The sequence below is a fragment of the Scardinius erythrophthalmus genome (genome assembly GCF_964197995.2).
Source record: "Scardinius erythrophthalmus genome assembly, chromosome: 18".
In the NCBI taxonomy this organism is placed as follows: Eukaryota; Metazoa; Chordata; class Actinopteri; order Cypriniformes; family Leuciscidae; genus Scardinius; species Scardinius erythrophthalmus.
The window spans coordinates 2,695,983-2,716,965 of record NC_138238.1 but is presented as its reverse complement, the minus strand read 5'-3'; the positions used below and the strand labels follow the sequence as shown (position 1 = coordinate 2,716,965).

Genomic DNA, 20,983 nt, shown 5'->3' with positions numbered 1-20,983 from the left:
TGTGATCATCTGCGATTCCATCGTTCGGCACGTCCATGCTACATTAGGTAAGAGTAAGGTGCACAGTCACTGCTTTCCTGGTGCTCGTGTTTCTGAAATTGCTGCTCGCGTTCCCGAGATTCTGAACGATAAAGAGCGCGCCGGAACTGTGATCTTGCACGCGGGAGTGAACGACATCAGGCTGCGCCAGACAGAAATTTTTAAGAAAGACTTCAGGAATCTGATCGATACGGTACGCAGCACATCGCCTGATATAACGATCATTGTGTCAGGACCGCTTCCCACGTACTGTCTAGGACATTACAAGTTTAGTAGATTATTCACGCTAAATGAATGGTTTAACGTCATGGTGCAATGAGCAGAAACTGCTCTTTGTAAATAATTGGAATCTGTTTTGGGAGCATCCTAGGCTTTTCCGTGCTGATGGCTTACACCCAAGCAGATTCAGAGCGGATCTTCTGTCGGATAACATCTCCAAAATGTTAAATACCTTTTGATTAGTAACCAAAAGTCCAAATCATAGTCTCTGCTGCACCAATTTAACTGATATAAATACTAGTGTAGAACATTGTATAGAAATTGTGTCTATTCCTCGTTTAGTGCGATCAAATCATAAATCTACTGCAGGATCTAGGAAAAATCTAATTGTTATTAAAACAGAAAATGGTGCTATTAGTAAACAAAAACAATTTCTAAAGCTAGGTCTTTTAAACATTAGATCACTCACACTTAAGGCAGTTATTGTAAATGAAATAGTCACAGAAAATAGCGTCGATGTACTTTGCCTTACTGAAACCTGGCTTAAACCAAATGATTATTTCGGTCTAAATGAGTCTACTCCATCAGGATACTCCTATAAACATGAGCCCCGTCTGATTGGTCGTGGCGGCGGTGTTGCAACAATCTATAGAGATTATCTTAGTGTTACTCAGAAAACGGGCTATAAGTTTATTTCATTTGAAGTACTTGTACTAACTGTTATGCTCTTAGATGCTGAAAAAATCCCTATTATCTTTAGCCTTGGCTTCCGTATATAGACCGCCAGGGCCTTACGCTGATTTCCTAAAAGAATTTGCAGATTTTCTCTCAGACCTATTGGTCAATGTCGATAAAGCATTAATTGTTGGAGATTTTAACATACACGTAGATAATTAAAATGATCCGTTAGGGGCTGCGTCTATAGATTTATTAAACTCCTTTGGGGTTAAGCAAAACGTTACCGGACCAACTCATCGTTTTACTCATACACTCGATTTAATTATATCACATGGATCCGATCCAACCGATATAGATATCATTACATGGTAACTTGCATATTACGTACCCCTGTAATATATCATGCTGCGCCGCGTTATCGATTAGGCAGAACAATCCTTCCATCCACCATAGGTAATTTTTCAAATTGCTTATCGGATCTGTCTAAGATGCTGCCTGAACCCAAACAAACAGATGAACTTGAGGAATTAATTAGCACTATGAGCACCATTCTCTCTGGAACACTGGATATTGTTGCACCTATTAGACTAAAAAAGGTCAGAGAGAAAAGTAAAGCACCATGGTACAACAATACTACGCGTGTTATAAAGATAGAAACACGTAATTTAGAACGTAAATGGAAAAACTAATTTAGAGGTCTTTAGAATCGCTTGGAAAGACAGTACGTCATGTTATAAAAAGGCCCAAAAAGCAGCCAGGGCTGAGCACCTCCGCAATCTAATAGAAAATAACCAAAACAATCCTAGGTTTTTATTTAACCCCGTGGCTAGACTAACAAATAAACAAGAAAACATCAGAACCACAATTGTAAACGTTCAATCCTCAATCGAGCCTTATAACTCAACCTCGATAATCGATTATCACCCCGCAAGAACAATTACAGTGCTTTACAACTATCGAACAAAAAGAGTTAAATAAACGTATCACTTCCTCTAAAACAACAACATGTTTATAAGACCCTATACCAACTAAACTACTGAAAGAAGTATTATCTGTAGTGGAAGAGCCTCTCCTCAATATTATTAACTCATCTTTATCTTTAGGTCATGTTCCAAGAACATTTAAACTGGCAGTTATAAAACCACTCACTAAGAAACCACAATTAGACCCAAATAACCTAGCAAATTATAGACCAATTTCAAATCTTCCTTTTAAGTCTAAAATACTAGAAAAAGTTGTGTCTGCCCAACTAGGCTCTTTCTTACAAGAAAAAAACATCTATGAAAAGTTTCAGTCTGGGTTCAGGCCGCACCATAGCACTGAAACTGCGCTCGTTAAAATCACAAATGATTTACTTTTAGCTTCTGACCAAGGCTGTATCTCAATACTAGTTTTACTTGATCTTAGTGCTGCGTTCGATACTATAGATCACACAATACTCTTAGATCGACTACAAAATTATACTGATGTTCAAGGACAAGCATTAAGCTGGTTCAGATCATACCTATCTGACCCATACCATTTTGTTTATTTAAATGGAGAAAAATCGATCATAACTCCAGTAAACTATGGAGTGCCGCAGGGATCTGTGTTAGGCCCTCTATTATTCTCAATATATATGCTGCCACTTGTAAATATTATAAGGAAACATGGAATTAGTTTCCATTGTTATGCTGATGACACTCAAATATATATTTCATCACAGATGAAAAGCGCCGGATGAAAGCGCTAAATTATCCAAATTGACAGAGTGTGTTAAAGATATAAAAGATTGGATGACGCGCAATTTTCTTTTATTAAATCCAGACAAGACAGAGGTAATACTTATAGGTTAAAAAAAAAAATGCCCACAAAACCTCTCACAATACAACTTTAACATAGTAGGATGTCCTGTTACTTTATCCTCTACAGTAAAAGACCTGGGTGTTATACTTGACTGCAACCTGTCTTTTGAAAATCATATTTCATGTTACAAAAACAGCCTTTTTCCACCTTAGAAACAATGCTAAGCTACGTAATATCCTATCTGTTTCTGATGCAGAAAAGTTAGTTCATGCGTTCATGACCTCGAGACTAGATTACTGTAATGCTTTATTAGCTGGTTGTCCTGCATCCTCAATATACAAGCTACAGTTAGTCCAAAATGCAGCCGCTAGAGTTCTTACTAGATCAAGAAAATTTTACCATATAACACCAATTCTATCATCACTACATTGGTTACCTATAAAGTTCCGTATTAATTACAAGGTATTGCTACTGACTTATAAAGCCCTAAATGGCTTAGCTCCAGTTTATATAACGGATCTTCTATCGCCCTATAATCCATTGCAATCTTTAAGATCACTAAATTCGAGGCTTTTGGTCATACCTAGGATATCCAGATCATCCAAAGGAGGGAGATCATTTTCACATTTAGCTCCAAAACTCTGGAATAGTCTTCCTGATACTGTTCGTTGCTCAGACTCGCTCTAACAGTTTAAAACTAGATTAAAGACGCATCTCTTCAGCCAGGCATTTATATAATATTTTTAATCTTACAGTTAAATCCGGTCTCTAGTTCATAAACACCAGAGGAGAACTGGCCCCCGACTGAGCCTTGGTTCTCCCAAGGTGTTTTTTTTTTTTTTTCTCCATTAGGTCACCTGATGGAGTTTTTCGGTTCCTTGCCACTGTTGCCTTTGGCTTGCTCAGTTGGGGATACTTAATTTAATTAATCAACAATACTATTGATCAGCATTACCAAACGTGGACGTTTTACACTAGAAACAAACACTGATGTACTATTTTATTTAATACTGTGAAGCTGATTCACTTCTCACGAGAGTCAGTGCGATTCAATTTTCTTTTCTCCCAAAGATTAAGACATTGAAGAACATGAATTATATACTGTAAATGCATTTACATAGCAAGAAGAAAATATCATGCTATATCAGTGCAAGTGAAAGATATCAAGTAGATAATATATATATAGGTATACAGAGATTTGAACATGTAAGCTCACATGTAGTCATTTATAAAGGTCTATGTATTATGAACGCATATTTATATTACATATTATCTGTACACACATTTAAACTAAATGCTTAATCATAATTGTTGAAATAAAATTGCTCATGTGTAATGGATTAAGCGTGTAATAATTACATAAGTAATATAAAATAATTTAAATAATTCATTGCTAAAAGCCAGATGAAATTGTCCTAAAATCTGTGAAACGGTGGAAGTGACTTTATTGCGTCAGGCATGTGTCACTTTGCTCACAGCTGACTGGTCCAATGTTAGGTTGACGTCTCTTACACAGAACATAACCTTCTCTAAAACAGGTTAGCTGTGGAGTGGAAGATACTATTGCGATGAACACCGCAAGAAACACCGGCACAAACTAAACTGAAACATACTTGATACCCACCTTAACCAGCTTGGTCTAGGCGCCTGAAATATACATTTATTGTTTATTTTGATTAAATAAAGAACAACTTAAGTTCATTATCTGGTACTGTGTTCCTGGTGATGGAGACAAGAAGTTCCTCTTCTCTCTCCAAATTCTGTTCCCACTGACCCGATTTCCCATAATCTAAAGAGGGTTAGTATGTGACACTATTCAGAAATATTCTAGCCTTTTCTTCTTTTTCCTATTTCCAATCCTCTAATTGAAATGGTTAAAGCTAAACACGATTTCTTGGGAATATTGTTTCAGTTAAGTTAAAAGTATTTTTTTTCCTTTCTAAATCAAACCTCTGTTACTCTAAAACTTTCCTGTTTGATCCAGTTACACAATTCAGTTTGCTATTATCAACAATGAAAGGGAGGTTACTGATGAATTCATGTATTCATCTTGTTCATGAACCAGATCATCTTTCTATTACTGAAAGCCTGTTATAGAAATAATTCCTTGAGCTGCAACATAAACGTATTTTTTTTTTTTAAAACAATGGAACTGAAAGGAAGCGGAAAACAGAAATGATCCTTTTAATGCTTTTGAATAAACATGAATCTGATTGTCTTTGTTACCGTAGTAAAAGATGTAGTATATAACAATTAATGTAAATGATTAAATAATGATTTTTTTTTTTTTTTAGACAAAGACTACATGAGATGAGAAAAAAATAGAAACCCAAAACCAGTATGACATCAATGTTACATCCATTAAAATGGCATGAAATTAATGTAAAATGTTGTGGTATTAAACTAAAAGCGTGTCAGGACACTCATCAGAGGAACAAGTATCAGCATCAGAGAACCACACAGACAAGAAGCCTCAGATACCTTCACTTGTTCTGGGACCCACTTATCTGTGAACAGGGGATATAATGAAATGCAGTGATATATAATGTATTCATAACAGAAATCTTCAGAAACCTTTATTTACAAATGATTAAAGTAAATGAAATGTTCACCTGTGTTCCCTTCAGACAACACCAGAGGACCCATGGATATGGAAGCACTGTCATGGAAGTCCAGAGACCTGCCCTCTCTCCGCCGGTGTCCAGAAGAACAGTCCTAATAGAGAAAAGAGCAAAATCCAGCTGTGAATCTCTGTTAAATATCATTGATATAATCAGAGTTCATCACCATTGTTTTTGTGAAAGGAGTGTTAGGCAGTGGACAGCCAAAACAAGTATTTTAGCAGCCTTACATACTGACACTGAAGCATTTGATAAAGTTCCAACACTGAATTTAAAGCCACACTATATAACTTTTTTTGTCCACAATTAACATTTTTAATAATGAAAGGAGCACATCATGAATTCATCTTTCAAACCGTGTTTTTGACTTGCCCATTTATATTTAAATTGATCAGTTACATTTAATATCAGCGTGAATAAATCAGTCCCATTATGACAGGTTTTGTACACTCACCGTTGAGCAGCGATTGCTTGACAGAAGGCAAAGGTGAACAGCACAGTGCAGGTAAAGCTTAGTGGAGTTTGCAGTGAAGATAAACATCCTGAAGGAGAAACGGCTGGATGTCGAGACGCCATTCTGCAGCAGAGCCACTGTGTCGTCATGTGGATTGGGACACCTGAGAATATCAATAATGACAATCAACAAATCAAATTCTTTTCTTTGTTTCCACTGAATAAAAAATTTATCTGTGCTTTTGTCTTGAAATCATGGGAGATAATGTATCTCCAGGCAATCCTAAAAAAATCCCTGCTTTACTCTGAAAGGATGAGATCCCAGCGGAGGCTGTAATCAGGATCATTCACAGGTGTAGCCCAACACGTGTCCATCACCAGGGCAAACTGGCGGCTGTCGACCCCCTCAACACGAACTTCCACATGCATCTCCTGGTCGAGCTCTGCATCCACACGACCAGTGAAGGGCCGGGTAAACTCAGCATCCTGATATGGAATCATCCGGACCTGATATCTGCCTTCACCAGCGGGAAGAGTCTTGTGCACAATGCTGTCGAAATGTTCCCAAAAAAAAAAATAAAGTACAATAAAGTAAAATCATGTACATTTTTGTATTTGCCTCAACTCAATTTAGAAATGTAAATATTTCAAGAGCATAGCATATATATATATATATATATATATATATATTCTTAGAGTATATTTGCATTTGTGCGTTAGTTTTTCCTGCTTAAAAGATTCCCACCTCTCCAGTGGGTTGATTTCCACATTCATGGAAAGTGTTTGTGATTGAGGATAAACACAGCTGAAAGAAAGCTTCAGGATTTTCTCTCTGCTAATGAGACTGTCACCCTCTGACCTCGGTTTCCCCAGAATAAAGTTATCATAGATGAAGTGTGTGGTGTTAGCCTGTGGACAACAAATGTAAAATTTAGTCATTTAGCCTAAAATGAATTCAAGGTATTGCAACAGCAGAAACTAAGCCAAAATTTCCCTCAGTCAAGAGAAATATTGGTGGGTTACATATTAATGGTGGAGAATGTGGGCAAATGTTCCAAACTCTTTCATAGCAGGGTGTTGCGCATCTTTCCCCACTGAATCGCTCTTTAGGGAGGTCTGTTTGGGCCCTTCCCTTGGTTTGTTACAGATTCTTCAGTACCCTTACAAGCCTCCATACACACTTCTCAAAGTCTCATATAGATTCCCCAAGTGGTCAAACTCTGTTGGTTCCATCAGGCAATACAAATAATTGGATGGTGTATTTGAATAAATTATACATAGTTAAACCTACCACAAGATTTGTACCACAGATGTGTTCATCATTATCAAAATGGAATTCCACTCTGCCATTCCGGACCGTTCCTTTGCAGCTGGGATCATTGAGGTGTAAGACATCAGCTGGAAAACCAGCCTCAAAGAGCTGACAGCGAGACACAGACATGGAGCCAGAGCTGCTTTCACAGGTTTCTGAGAACTCTGAGAGAGAAAACAGCCAAAAGATGGTCAGAATTATTATTATTAATAATAATAATAATAATAATAATAATAACAACTAATTATTTACAGATTTTTTTTTTTTTTTTTTTTTTTGTAGAATGAGTTTCACCAAAAGAATCTGGACTGGTCTGGTTATCATAACATAAACATCCATAGATGCCGTTTTTCTCTCCACACCATTCATGCTCTGTGCAGTTGAGTTGGGCACAGGGGTCTAAATGAGGAAAACATAGAATAAACAAAACAAAGGAAAAAAGCAGGGGCCATCAACCAAATGTTCTGTATTATGTACAAATATGGCCAGTAAACCCTCTTGACGTTGGTTTATTCCTTAAAAATATCAACGAAAGAGTCAAAGAATGCCAATTCATGTTTATAAAATGAGGAGAAAACATATATGCTAATATGATTTTGCAGGTCTGTGATGCAGGGTGGGCCAAGAGCCTGAGACATTTTACGCTGCTGTTTTTAAAGGGGGGGTGAAATGCTCATTTTCACTCAATCTCCTGTTAATCTTGAGTACCTATAGAGTAATATTGCATCCTTCATATCTCCAAAAAGTCTTTTGTTTTATTATATTTTTAATTGAAAGATTGGCTGTACCGAGTCTTTCCGGAAAAAAACGAGCGGCTGGGGGCGGGCCGTGTGGGCGAAGCTAAAGCTGTGCTAACGCGCCGAGCTAACAACACACAGAGACATTTGTTCAACAGTTTTACTCACCGTTCCAACGCACGACCGCGAACCTTTATCATTGTGACTGCTCGATCCTTAAGCATTAGACGATCTGGGCTTTGTTTATAAAACAATCATCGTCGAAATGCAGGGAACAACAGCCTTACACAACTCCGTTTATGCTCAGGAAAACAAACTCCATCCACGGGTGCCTTAACGCTGGGTTCTTTGGGAATCTGTGCAGGGTTGTCTTGCCCTGGCAACCAAAAACACACTTCTTTGGTGACATTGACTTCCCAAAAGCTGGGCAGGGCGCTTTGATGGCGAACTGCTTTCGCTCTCCTTCTCTGGTCTAGGAGTGCGCGCGGTGCCCGCGGTCTCCCAGCAGAAGTGCCCTTAGGACCAGTGGCGTGGCGTGGGGAAAATTTCTGAGGAAGCCAATTAAGACACAACCTCTAAGCTGTGTGTTTTAAGGGGTGGGGGCAGAAAATCATACGTTACCATTTATATGTTGCTATTTGGATTAACTATTAGAGCGCCCAGCATCATCTTACCGGGACTTATGCTTGTTACAATCCAACACTTTGAGCACGGACGCTCTCTCTCTCTCTCTCTCTCTCTCTCTCTCTCTCTCTCTCTCTCTCTCTCTCTCTCTCTCTCTCTCTCACACACACACACACACACACACACAGTCAGTCCTCTTAAACATCTTTCATGGTGTTTTTTATTAAAACATTCGCAGATAGGAAACGCCAACGGTAAGCAACAAGAAGATAACCTTTTTCATTTAATACACCCTTAAATCGGTGTGACGCTCATTAAGGATATACAATAGCGGTTATTCACAAACAATAAACAACAAAGTGCACTCACATGCTGCTTAATCAAAGCACGCAAGAAACAGTAAGAAGAACTATAATCACATTAAAAAAAAATAACACATCGCTAAATGGGCAGTTCAGACCAGACGAGCTCTTTCTCTCTCGCTCTCTCTCTCTCTCTCTCTCTCTCTCTCTCTCTCTCTCTCTCTCTCTCTCTCTCTCTCTCTCTCTCTCTCTCTCTCTCTCTCTCTCTCACACACACACACACACACACACACAGACAGTCAGTCAGTCCTCTTAAACATCTTATGGTCTTTTCATTAAAACATTAGCAGATAGATAGGAAACGGACGGTAAGCAACAAGAAGATAACCTTTTTCATTTAGTTTTGGTGTTGGCCTGCCATCGGATTTAATTCTGAGTTGCTGCTGTAGAGGCAGTTTAGTAAAATATTTTTTTATCAAATACGTCCAAATCTCCACCCTCCATAATTACAATTAATAATTTTAGCTAACTAGCTAAACAAGATGTCAACACAAATCCACAAATCTTCCGCTATTTCATTCATTCATTCATTGACGATGATAACGTGATGTGATTGGCCTGATGCCAACAAGTTCATGGCTTCCCTTGACACTGTCCTGACCAATCACAGGGGAGCAGTGTCGTGACATAGCGTCACTTGATTGGTTAATCATTCTTTTTTTTTTTCTATTAAGGGATGCCAACTCAGCCTGGCCTCCTCACAGACACAGGGTGCAGTACCATGTTTTCAACGCTCATTCACCATGTCACTTTTATAGGGGCGCTGTTTTACACATCATAAAACGCTCAGTAATGAATGAAGAGAGACGATGAGGAGATGACAGGATTACGTAAACTGTGAAAACAAAAGTGTTTATTAAATGACGATTATATTCTGAAAAAGTGAGGAAGCATGGCTTCCCTTGGCCTCCGCAAGAAAACGCCACTGCTTAGGACCTGTAACGAGGTATGATGTTGAGGGAAGAAGGAGGCGGGAACCGGCGAACACTTAAACATTTTAATAACCAAATAAACAAATACAAAAATGAAAGTAAAAGCCAGCAGCCCCTCACGGACGACTGCTGGCAACACACAAAACAGAAACAACACATCCAAATAAAAATCAGGCCTGTCCTCTCTCTCTCTTCACTGTCGTCGCTCCTCCTTTATGCTTCCGCTCCTCCGTGAGAGATTCGAGACCGGTGCGTCGCGCAGGTGTCGCTCATCAGCAATCACGCCACCGGCCTCGTGCCGCCCTCTCACGGCCCTCGGCCTCGTCCTGCTCGCCACATACCCCCATCGCCCCTCGCAGGCCGGGGGGTACCCACGAGACTGCGCTCTACTCCCCCCCTCCCCCTCCTCCGGGGAGACCGGACCCGGCGGCTGCGGTACCTGGGGGTATGGACAGACGAGGCGAGAGAAAGGAGACGGAAGCATGAGGAGCGACAGAGACGAGAGAGGGGAGAGAAGAGAAAAAAAATAATAATAAAAAAAAAAAAATTCTTGGTCCGGTTCCCACAACGCGCTGCCATCTGGCCCTGCACCAACTGGGCGATCTTCTCCGCGGTGCCTGGCGGTGGCGCTGGATAGCCCTCGGTGGACGGCACGAGACTCCTCCGCCGCCTGGTGGATGGCAACGGCTCCTCCGGACACGGGCAAACGGCAGGAGTCCCCCGTTCCCTGCTCCTCCCCATCATGGCGGACGACAGCAGGCTCCGGCTCACGGCGAACGGCGGCGACTCCTCCGCTCCCTCACGGACGGCAGCCGCCCCTCCAGCACCCAGGCGGCCGGCAGCGAGCTCGTCCATCCCCCCGGCAACTCACTCCAGCGCCCCGCCTCGAGCGTCCATGGCGACGAAAACTGCCCGCCCTGCTCGATGGCACCGCGGATTCCACAGCGGCGAGGGCTCTTTGACAGCGCGTTCCTCCTTCTTCCCGGGTTTCGGCACCAGTGTAACGAGGTATGATGTTGTGGGAAGAAGGAGGCGGGAACCGGCGAACACTTAAACATTTTAATAACCAAATAAACAAATACAAAAATGAAAGTAAAAGCCAGCAGCCCCTCACGGACGACTGCTGGCAACACACAAAACAGAAACAACACATCCAAATAAAAATCAGGCCTGTCCTCTCTCTCTCTTCACTGTCGTCGCTCCTCCTTTATGCTTCCGCTCCTCCGTGAGAGATTCGAGACCGGTGCGTCGCGCAGGTGTCGCTCATCAGCAATCACGCCACCGGCCTCGTGCCGCCCTCTCACGGCCCTCGGCCTCGTCCTGCTCGCCACAGGACCCATATAAGGAAATTCCGCCCTCTCTTACGTAAGACAGAGCCATACTCGAAAAAAACTTTCCGAAACTTGTGACAAACCGGAAGGACAATTTTTGGAACAAAAATACTCCTTCAAACGTACAACTTAACTTTTGAAACTTTGACCATGTTTAGCATGGGAATCCAACTCTTTAACAGTGTAAAAAACTCAGTATGCATGAAACAGTAATTCACCCCCCCTTTAATATGCTTATATGCCGCAGTCGGCCGCTGCCGCTCCTTTTGTTGTGTTGCTTATGTTTATTACGATTGAAGTTGTGTTTAACGTCCGCCTCCTCTCTAAACTTGTACTTTGTTACAGTAACCTTTGATCATCTCATTCTAAAGAAATAGTCACAAGTGTTGCTGAATTACTACTCATACAGCTCACTTTATTTGACGATTTAAAATTGTGGGGTAACACAGCGCTGTTTTACTTGGTCAAAACAATCATACTAAAAATACATTTGAGTGAGTTGAAAGTTGTTATATCGTTACTGTGTTGACTTTGGTGGCTGCAAGCTAGATCGATATTATATATATTATATATACTTAATGAGTACTTAGTTGAGTTAGTAAAATAACGAAATTATAGTTTTCAAGTAGAAAAAATATTAACGTAAGGAGATATAGCAAAATAAAAAGTGTTTGTTTTAACTATTTTTTCATCAAATAAATGCTGCCTTGGTGAGCATAAGAGACTACTTCCAAAAGAAAGCATTTAAGAAGAAATCCGACTAATATTTCCTTTTATACAGTAGTGTACACAAGGACTCTCATCATATTAGGGAAACAGTACAGTACTTTACCAGTGGATGATGTCTCATTAAGGCCTCTGACATCTGATATGAGAAAGATTTATGTTAATGTCACCCATTGCCAAAATTAATTGCAAAAAGTTAATGAACAAAGCATATAAATGGCTGCATTTATTTACCTGCACAGTAAGCGCCGCAAAATATTGGCTTGACAAACTCATAAACATAGTAATTTCCTGGACAGGCTTTGACTCTTATAGGGTGGGATGTGTAAGTACAGCAGCCATTCCATGAGGAGACACAGATCTGACGGGTGACCACTCCATCTTCCAGCTCTGGGTGAGGGCCGCTGAGCGACAGTGGTTCATAAGTGCCACACATGCCTTGATTTACACATGATTCTGGCATCTGAGTATTTTCACCATTGTAGAACATCCTGTACCAGCCATTCCACTCCACATTATAATCACACATGCCATAGTAGTAAGAGTTATAGTAGGGGTTGTCAGTAGCTCTCCAAGGCTCATCCAGACTGGTATAGTTGAGGCAGGGGTCGACACTTAGGGTGCTAAAAGATACTATTACAAAAAATTTAAAGATTTTATGATTTTATTATGTATTCATATTTAAAAGGTCTGTCATTTGAAAGCCAACAACATAATGCATAATCAGGTCAAACATGAAGAATAATGAATGTACCTGTACAATATACAGGAGCTGGGATTGAAAGAGTTGGTCTGGTAAATTTGTAGACATAATAATTTCCAGGACAAGCTTTGACTTGGATCTGGTCGGATCTGTAGCGACTGCACTGATCATTACGGGAGCCGTAAATTTCACGAGTAACAACTCCATCTTCTAGCCGAGGATGAGAGCCATTAAGCCACAGAGAACTATAACCTCCACATGACATGTAAGTCATACACCACTCAGGCATCTGAGCACTTGATCCATTAATGAAGAGTCGATACCAGCCATCCCATTCTACACGAGTGTCATCATGATCAGATATGAATCCATTACTAGACCAGTAATTGTGTGTGCTTCTCCAGTAGTTGTCGAGTATGTTGTAGTTATTACATGGGTCATAATCTGTTAGTGAGAGATGATGAGACCAAGACAAACAAGTTAAATCTCAATAAGGATCTTCATAAATTTAAATCTGAACTGGTCAAACACAGTACATTTCACAAATAATTTATACACAACATGACTATATAATAATGATGCAATTTAAACAACAATCATTGCAAAAACCAAAACAACAAATTACAGATCTTGTTCATATGCATCATTCGTAACAACTTACTCAAGGTGATGTTGGATCCAGTGAATATATCTGGACTTATAGTGGAAACTGCCTGTGAAATAGTGTTGACATCTAAAAAGAAGGAAATTCAAGACATGACTGAAATCCAGGCATACGTAAAACTGTTAAAAGTGGAAAAAACAGTACCTGTACAGTATCCTGAACACCACCACAATTGTGGATTCACAAGTTCATAGACATAGTAATTGTCTGGACACGCTTTCACTCTGATGGGTTTTGACTTGTAATCACAGCAGCTTCCCCAATTATAACCTCCACCACAGACCTCCCTGGTCACCACTCCATCCTCTATCTGAGGGTGAGGATCTTTGAGCCACAGATTGATGTATGTGTTACAGCTGTATGAACTAACACAGGTCTCTGACATCCGGATGTCCATTCCATAGTAGAAAAGCCGGTACCAGCCATTCCAGGAGAAAGATTCATCACAAATGTTATCTCCACTTTCATTGTTGGCTCTCCAGGGACGATCCAGAGACTCATAGTTGTAGCAGGGATCACTGCTGATGCTTTGGAAAGCAACTGTCATGGACAAAAGAGAAATATTGAGTTATGCATTCAAACACCTTTTGTGTACGTGAAAAATACAATGTCTAAAGTTGAAATGTGTATTTTTTTTCAAACCCTTTCTTCTGTCCCATTTAAACTTATAATCAGACATTTGTAGGTTCAGATTCCCAAAGAGTGCAAACATTCTTTTAGATAATTTCTCTTTTTGTTTTTGAAGTACAACACAACTTCTATCTTAATTAATGGAATAAATTTGCAGCAAGAATACATGTAATAGTCCGTGTAACAGGGACCAGTCAATGTCTGATGGTTTGGGAAACATTATTTTACTAAATCTGCTTGTAATAGAAATTGCACAATTTCAATTTCAAAAGTTTTGTTTTGTTAAGTAACCGAATGACATTTGTAAGTGGAGCTTGTTTCACGTAAAATAAACAGCAAGCTTGTGATCTAAAAAAAATATTTAAAAAAATAATAATAACTGCACCTGCACAGTATGTTGGTCTGGGGATTGATGCCTTAGGTTTAACAAATTCATAGACGTAATAATCTCCTGGACAAGCTTTAACTTGGACAGACGTGGATTCGTGGTCTCCACACTGAGAGGAATACCACAAATAAGTTCCCAGGACTTCACGGGTCACCACTCCATCCTCAAGTGTTGGATGAGAACTGTTGAGATACAGTCCAGTTTCTCCACCACATCCCACATAACTCACACACCACTCAGACATTTGGGCACTTTCTCCATTCAGATACAGCCGATACCAGCCACTCCATTCAACAAGAGTGTCATCATATCCAGAGTACTGATATGGGTATTGCCGTATGTCTCTCCAGGATTCATCAAGAGTGTTATAATCATAGCATGGATCAGTTGTAAGTTCTGAGAGAATAAAGACAAAAGACTGTGTCAAACACAAGAGTACAGGTAAACATCTAACATCTGTGTCTGTCTGAAAGAGAAGATATTGGGATGGTAAACTGAAAATGGATTATTAGATAAACTGACTAAACCTACAACAAGTGTATCCTTTATACCCCTCTCTCACTAATTAAAAAAGAGCTGCCACCTTGATCTTAATTGAGTGTTAAGGAACTGTATATTTATTTTCACCACTTGAATAACAATGTTGAACTTAGTATTAGGAACTTTGATTCTGTGAGATTCAAATGTTCAAATACGATTATTTTCCCATTTAAACAAAATATATAAAAGTGGAACAACATTCAAGATCATCCTCAAAATCATATATTTCACACTTTCTCCCATCCAGACCGCATTCAACTACTGTACATTCAATACATAAAAAAAAAATCCAATATATTTGTGATATATGACATTCCCTATTAAATTTCCTATTGAACACCATATGTTTTATACAACATGTAACGGAGCGGAGCGAGCGCTTTCAATTCATTACATTGGAAGTCGAGTTTCACGCTCGCGCAGTGCATTGTGGGATTGACAGCGGACCGGAGAAAGTTGAGAGTGGTCGAGAGCGTCAAAAGGTTGGGCCGACAAATGCAAATATCAAGCGAACAACGCGGTCGGCAGCCAATCGCTGTGAGGTTCGGGTTGTGTCTCGAGAGTGTATGCTAGATTTAGTGTGTAAAACATTTTGCTTACAAATTGATGCTTTGTGTCAAGAGTCGTTTTGTAACGGCCAAACCTTTTGACGGTCTCGGCCGCTCTCAACGCTTTCTCCGGTCCGCTGTCAATCCCTAAAAGATCGACTTCCTTAGAAATAAATTGAAAACACTCGCTCCACTCGTTCAGTGCCAGTGGACACGCACTGTAAGCCGCTACAAATAATCCTTATCTGTCAATTTGACTGAATGAGCTGTCAAATTTTCTTCATGTTCTATTTTCAAACATCAGCAGAATAACTTAACACTGGGTATTTTAATGTGATGTGGTAGCTTACAACAAGAATATTTATGTCAAAAACTCTTTTCAATCACTGCTTTCTTTTCCTCCTGATTATTTTTTTCTTTGTATTCCGCTGTAATAGTATGACAAAATACAACATATCCTGTGCATTTGTGGTCAGCTCTCTCCATTTAATTTACGATTTATCACATGAATAATTCACTGGAATGCACTAAGAATCTCTCGTTTTCCTCCCTAAATCCTCACATCTCTTTCCAGGTTTGTTTTCACATGGATGCTTTAAAATGTAATTGTCTCCCTTTTTCACTTCTAATCCCTATTAGCTGTATTTACTGGAATGTTTCTAAAGCTGGTTAATAAATAGTACAATATATATTGTCTTTCAAAATGATGTAAATAACTCATATATACACACAAATATTATCAGTTAATGTTCCAGTTAATGAACAATTTTGATCAAGGCAACATGTTACATACAGACATATATCACTACAGTGATATTTAACACGTCTATAATATTGCTGCAGAAATAATCAAGCTTTTGAGGTTATTTATGGTCTGTTAGTCATTTGTTAATGCTTTTACAATTTTAATTGGCCTTTTAATGTAAAATAGTGTCATCTCATAGTACCCAATTTTGGAAATGGCGCTTTCAAAAATGGCGCTTTCATTCTCTTGACAAACTAAAGGAAGTAGAATGAAATTTGTATATACGTATAATGAAAGATACAGATTGTACTGCATGTTAGCTTGCTTAATTTGCTCAGTATTGATCTCTTTCTAAATGTCAGACTATAAGAAACTATACTTCCAACCACGTGTCAAGAGCTATAATTCCAACCATTCAACCTTGCGATGCTGTTTGCGAATGTTCGTTGGAACTGTGGTTTCAGGAAACACTGAATCGTTAAACTGTGTTGGCAACAGCTGAACTTGCCACCATAGTTTGTTAACAGTGCTTTTGGGACACGCAGCCCAGATTGTTTCAGATTAGCATTAAGCAAATGGGTGTCTAATATTTGGGTACCAACAATGAAGAAAAAAGAGAGAGAGAGAGAGAGAGAGAGAGAGAGAGAGAGAGAGAGAGAGAGAGAGAGAGAGAGAGAGAGAGAGAGAGAGAGAGAGAGACTGCAACAAATGCTAGCCATGGAACGTGATTGGGAAGACTGCAAAGAATACATAAAATTAGGCCAACAAGCAAATGTTGGTCCTTCCCTAAAGCGAGAACATGTTGCATATGTCATATATGAAGGTCTATATGTTTTAGGAACATTTAAGGAATTAAGAGTTTATATTCATGAGTTCACTGTTACACTCTTCAGAATTGTTCCAAATTCCTCACCTGCACATTACACAAGAAGCTCATTATCATTCAAAGAAGCCTATGTGACGCACTTTAATATGTGTCCTGACAGTGTGTCCCCTCTGTAAGCGGATATATGTTCATGTGTATATGCGTGTACATAAATAAGCAGTAATATTTAAACTAGATGTCTCACTATGCAATTTCTATTCTTTTTTATTATTATTAATAAAAAAAAAATCCCCCGGGAATGGCTTCCCCTCAGTTGCAAACTACTGTACCTTCAGTATATTCCTACATTACATTAATAAGAGCAAATCTTATATATATATATTGATATATAGATATATAGATATATATATATATAAAGTATTGGAATATGTTACAAATGCAAAATAAAATGCAACTGTAACACATGGCATTTTATATGAAATATAATCTATATAGGCTACCATAGATTTTATATGACATATTAAGCCTCCTAAATAAATACATAATCTTCCAGACTAATATAGCACATTTTATTACCAGTCGTAATGTCCGTGGTTGTAGTTTCCATGGTTTCGATTGTGGTGGTCTCTGGTATAACAGTAGTACTTTCAACTAAATAAAAAGAGAGAATAGTCTTTTACATAAAAAGCAACTCTTACATATACAGAGGACACATGTAATTATATTTACCTACACAGTAGGTGAGATAAAACATGAAACAAAGTCACAATTGTGAGATATAAAGATTGTCAGACATTTATTTATTTATTAATTGAATGAATTTGGATGGAAATGACATGAGTGTGTTGCTTTGTTTCGCTATAATGACTGAACACAAAACAAGTGTTTGAGATTTGTGCAGTTCATAAATGTCACAAATTCCAAACACATTGTGCCTGGCTTGGGGGTTTCATTTTAAAACTTTTGTTACAATAGAACTGCAGTGTATATTAAATAATAAATAAATAAAGTATATATAAATATGTGTGTATATATGAGTTATTTTATTTTCATTTACAACTCACCATTAATCAGCAGCAGCAACACACACAGAAACCTCATTGTGACGAACTGACCTGTAAAATCAAAACTTGTTTCTGAATGGTCAATTGTGGCATTCTGTAATGAAAACCGTTCTGTATAATCTGCACTAACTGTATAATTAAGTCCTATTCTGGCATCCGATGTCCTGCACTGCTAACTTGATGTCTCTCATATCAATCCTCGCTCACCAAAATACGTTTTTCATATCAATTTATTTACTTTTTTTAATAAATAGACATGTAAATGTAAAATAGATAATAGATACAATAATTATCACAAAACTAGACCTATGAGAGGGATCTTTTTCACATTGGTGTGATCAAACTGACTGAACATTATACATAAAACATGGAGAATTAAGTCAGCAACATCACTTTTGTTATACATTTTGACTTGCAAAATACCAAATGTTAACATGGGATCTTCATTTGTTGTTTTTACTTGTTCATATTAAGTTATGCATTTTTATGTAAAATACACCTTCACTACAACTATTCCATAAGTCAACAACATATAATTAAAAATAGAATATGAATAGACTCATGACTATTAATAAATAATCCGATCCATCTAAAGCAAATGACTGAAAGAGTGATCAGAATACACTGGGATAAAATGGAGAGACATACTATTACCTGAGGAAAAGAACATAGTGATGCTGAACTGCAGTGCCTTTATTTATAACTGTGGGTGGACCTTTACTGGAACCAAGAGCAACCTCTAAACAATCACTTAAACCAGTTTTTCCATTTCTTTTTAAGTTGTGTGAGCGTAACTATGGTTTGCGTGCCATTTAATCGGTTTACTTCACTTTGCTCTGTTGGGTACTGGTTGCTCTGATATTAAAATGTGATGAAAACAATAGCTAATGTATATGTCAGCCTGAAATCAGACCATGTTCCTGATATTCAAATCCTACTTAAGTGCATTAATTACCAATAAAGTTTCTCTAAATATCTTATGTCTAATGTGTCTTATGTTGTTGAATTGTATGTTCTAAAATACTCTCATCACAATTTTCATATCTATCATGCATATAATTATGTCTTGTTATCAAAAATGTGTCAATGCATTATAACAAAATAGATATTTAGTACAATACAAGATAACAAAACAAGTCTTATGCACTTCTTTTTTATGCCAAAACTGACGTAGATATTTTTAACTGGTAAACAAGATTAAACAGAAAATGCATTTTTGCAGTGTAGAAGAAACATTTGTGTAGATGTGGATAGGGGGCTTGTGAGCAACAGTTCCTAAGAGCAGCAGAGATGTCACTGGTGAATCAACCAGATTACAATTCAGTCATGTTCAGCGTACAATATTAAAATACATACCTCTCCATTTTAAATCCAGACATGAAAATGTCAGCAAAGACCTAAACAAATGACAGGGCAAACTTCATCTATGGGTAGAAGATAAGTAAAGCTATTAATATGACAAATATGACAAAAGGTATAGATAATATTTAAGAATGTAAGAATTTATGTGTGCAGTGTTCTAATTACCTCTTCTTTATGCCAGTCAGAAAAAAGGTTGTCCTTGGTTCAAAGTTGGGGGAATTTTGCATTCATTTAATTAACTACACTGGATTAAAGTCAAGTAAAGCATTTTGTATTGGGATACAATATTCAATGCAAGTTAGTGTAGTTTCAAAACTGTAGCTATCAAGATATTCCATCTATACATAAAAAACATACTTTGCACATGCAGTATTTATTGTGCATATTGAAGAAATAGTAAGAGTAGTATAATTTTCCAAACATAGCCCAGGACTTTAAATGCTGCTTTATAAACATAATAAAATGAGCACTTACCATTGCAGAGGACATGAAAGCACTTGACGGATTCAGTGTTTCTCTCTGGACTTAATACGCTGACTGCTTTTGTTTTTTGTTAATTTTCCCTTATTTAGTTCTATTTTGTCAACATTTATTTGTGTGATACAGACAGATTTTGGAAAAATACAAATGGCAAGTGTATACATTGAACAGCATTTCCAAAAGAAACTAATATGCAAGTTTTTTTCAGCTTTCAATGTCAATTACATGTTAACATGACTATTCCAATAGCTGTAAAGCATGTAAATGCTTTTCTGAATAAAGTTTGTATCTGAAAATGATGCGTATATAAACATAGCCCACTAATTGGACATTTTATTGTCATCAGTTCTGCTTCTTTTGCTATTTTGCTATTTTGAAATGCCAAAACAGTTTTGCATCTACAGAGCACTGTGTAAAGCTGAGATTCAGAAACGCATCTTTTAATCAATCATCCCAAAAATTGGCATGTAAAAGTGTTTTTACTTGTGGAATGAGGTAGGCCTAAATCTGGAATTTGGAATTGTGTGACCTTGTTTAAATATAACTTTGTAAAGTTGACATGAAAAAAATTTAGACAGCTGCCAAATTCAGCAGCTTTGTGACATGTTATGATATTTCGTACTCAATGTTTTTTTAAGCATTTGTCTGATTCCTGTATAGGGGAGAGGTCGGGGCACAACCTAACGCTTTTTTGACTTTCTCCATTTTTGTAAACCTATTTCAGAATATTTATTTTTTCCCACATTCATTTCACACATCTAATACAATTATGTGGTTTTGTGTCATTAATACAGTGTACACTTTTTTCTTGATATACCCTAAAGATTGGAAGTGAAATGTGACAACATGCCCCATACGTGGGGGTACGTTGTAACATGTGAGGGGCCCATTGTAACATGACCATATGACAGCTTAAAATGTTATCTGATCTAATAAAAAAAATGTACAAGTCAAATTAAAATAATTTCAATTATTACGTTTTTCATAGAACATAATCGCATTTTTTAATAATTAAAAATAAACTAATTTTTGAGTTTGACAACAAACACACTGCAAATCACAACTATACAGCATAGTTCAAAACATTTTAATAATTAATAATTTCTGAACATTGACTGTCTTTATTCACCTTTTTCTCAATAGAATTAATAGAATTATAGAATAGAATACCACAGTTCTAATAGGGCTCATTGTAACACAGTGTTGCATCATGG

At 37.9% G+C, this 20,983-nt stretch overlaps 1 protein-coding gene across 1 annotated transcript; it reads right to left on the bottom strand.

Moving 5' to 3' along the window:
* Nucleotides 1–5,124: 5,124 nt before the first annotated feature.
* On the bottom strand, nucleotides 5,125–17,964 carry LOC308706826 (uncharacterized protein; the record flags this gene model as incomplete). Its single annotated transcript, XM_081392691.1, has 12 exons — nucleotides 5,125–5,228; nucleotides 5,334–5,436; nucleotides 5,797–5,959; nucleotides 6,100–6,345; nucleotides 6,541–6,704; nucleotides 7,087–7,271; nucleotides 12,054–12,452; nucleotides 12,574–12,966; nucleotides 13,184–13,255; nucleotides 13,331–13,726; nucleotides 14,202–14,600; nucleotides 17,928–17,964. The coding sequence occupies 12 exons, from the start codon at nucleotides 17,962–17,964 to the stop codon at nucleotides 5,125–5,127; spliced, it is 2,661 nt and encodes an 886-aa protein (XP_081248817.1).
* Between the last annotated feature and the right edge of the window lie 3,019 nt (nucleotides 17,965–20,983).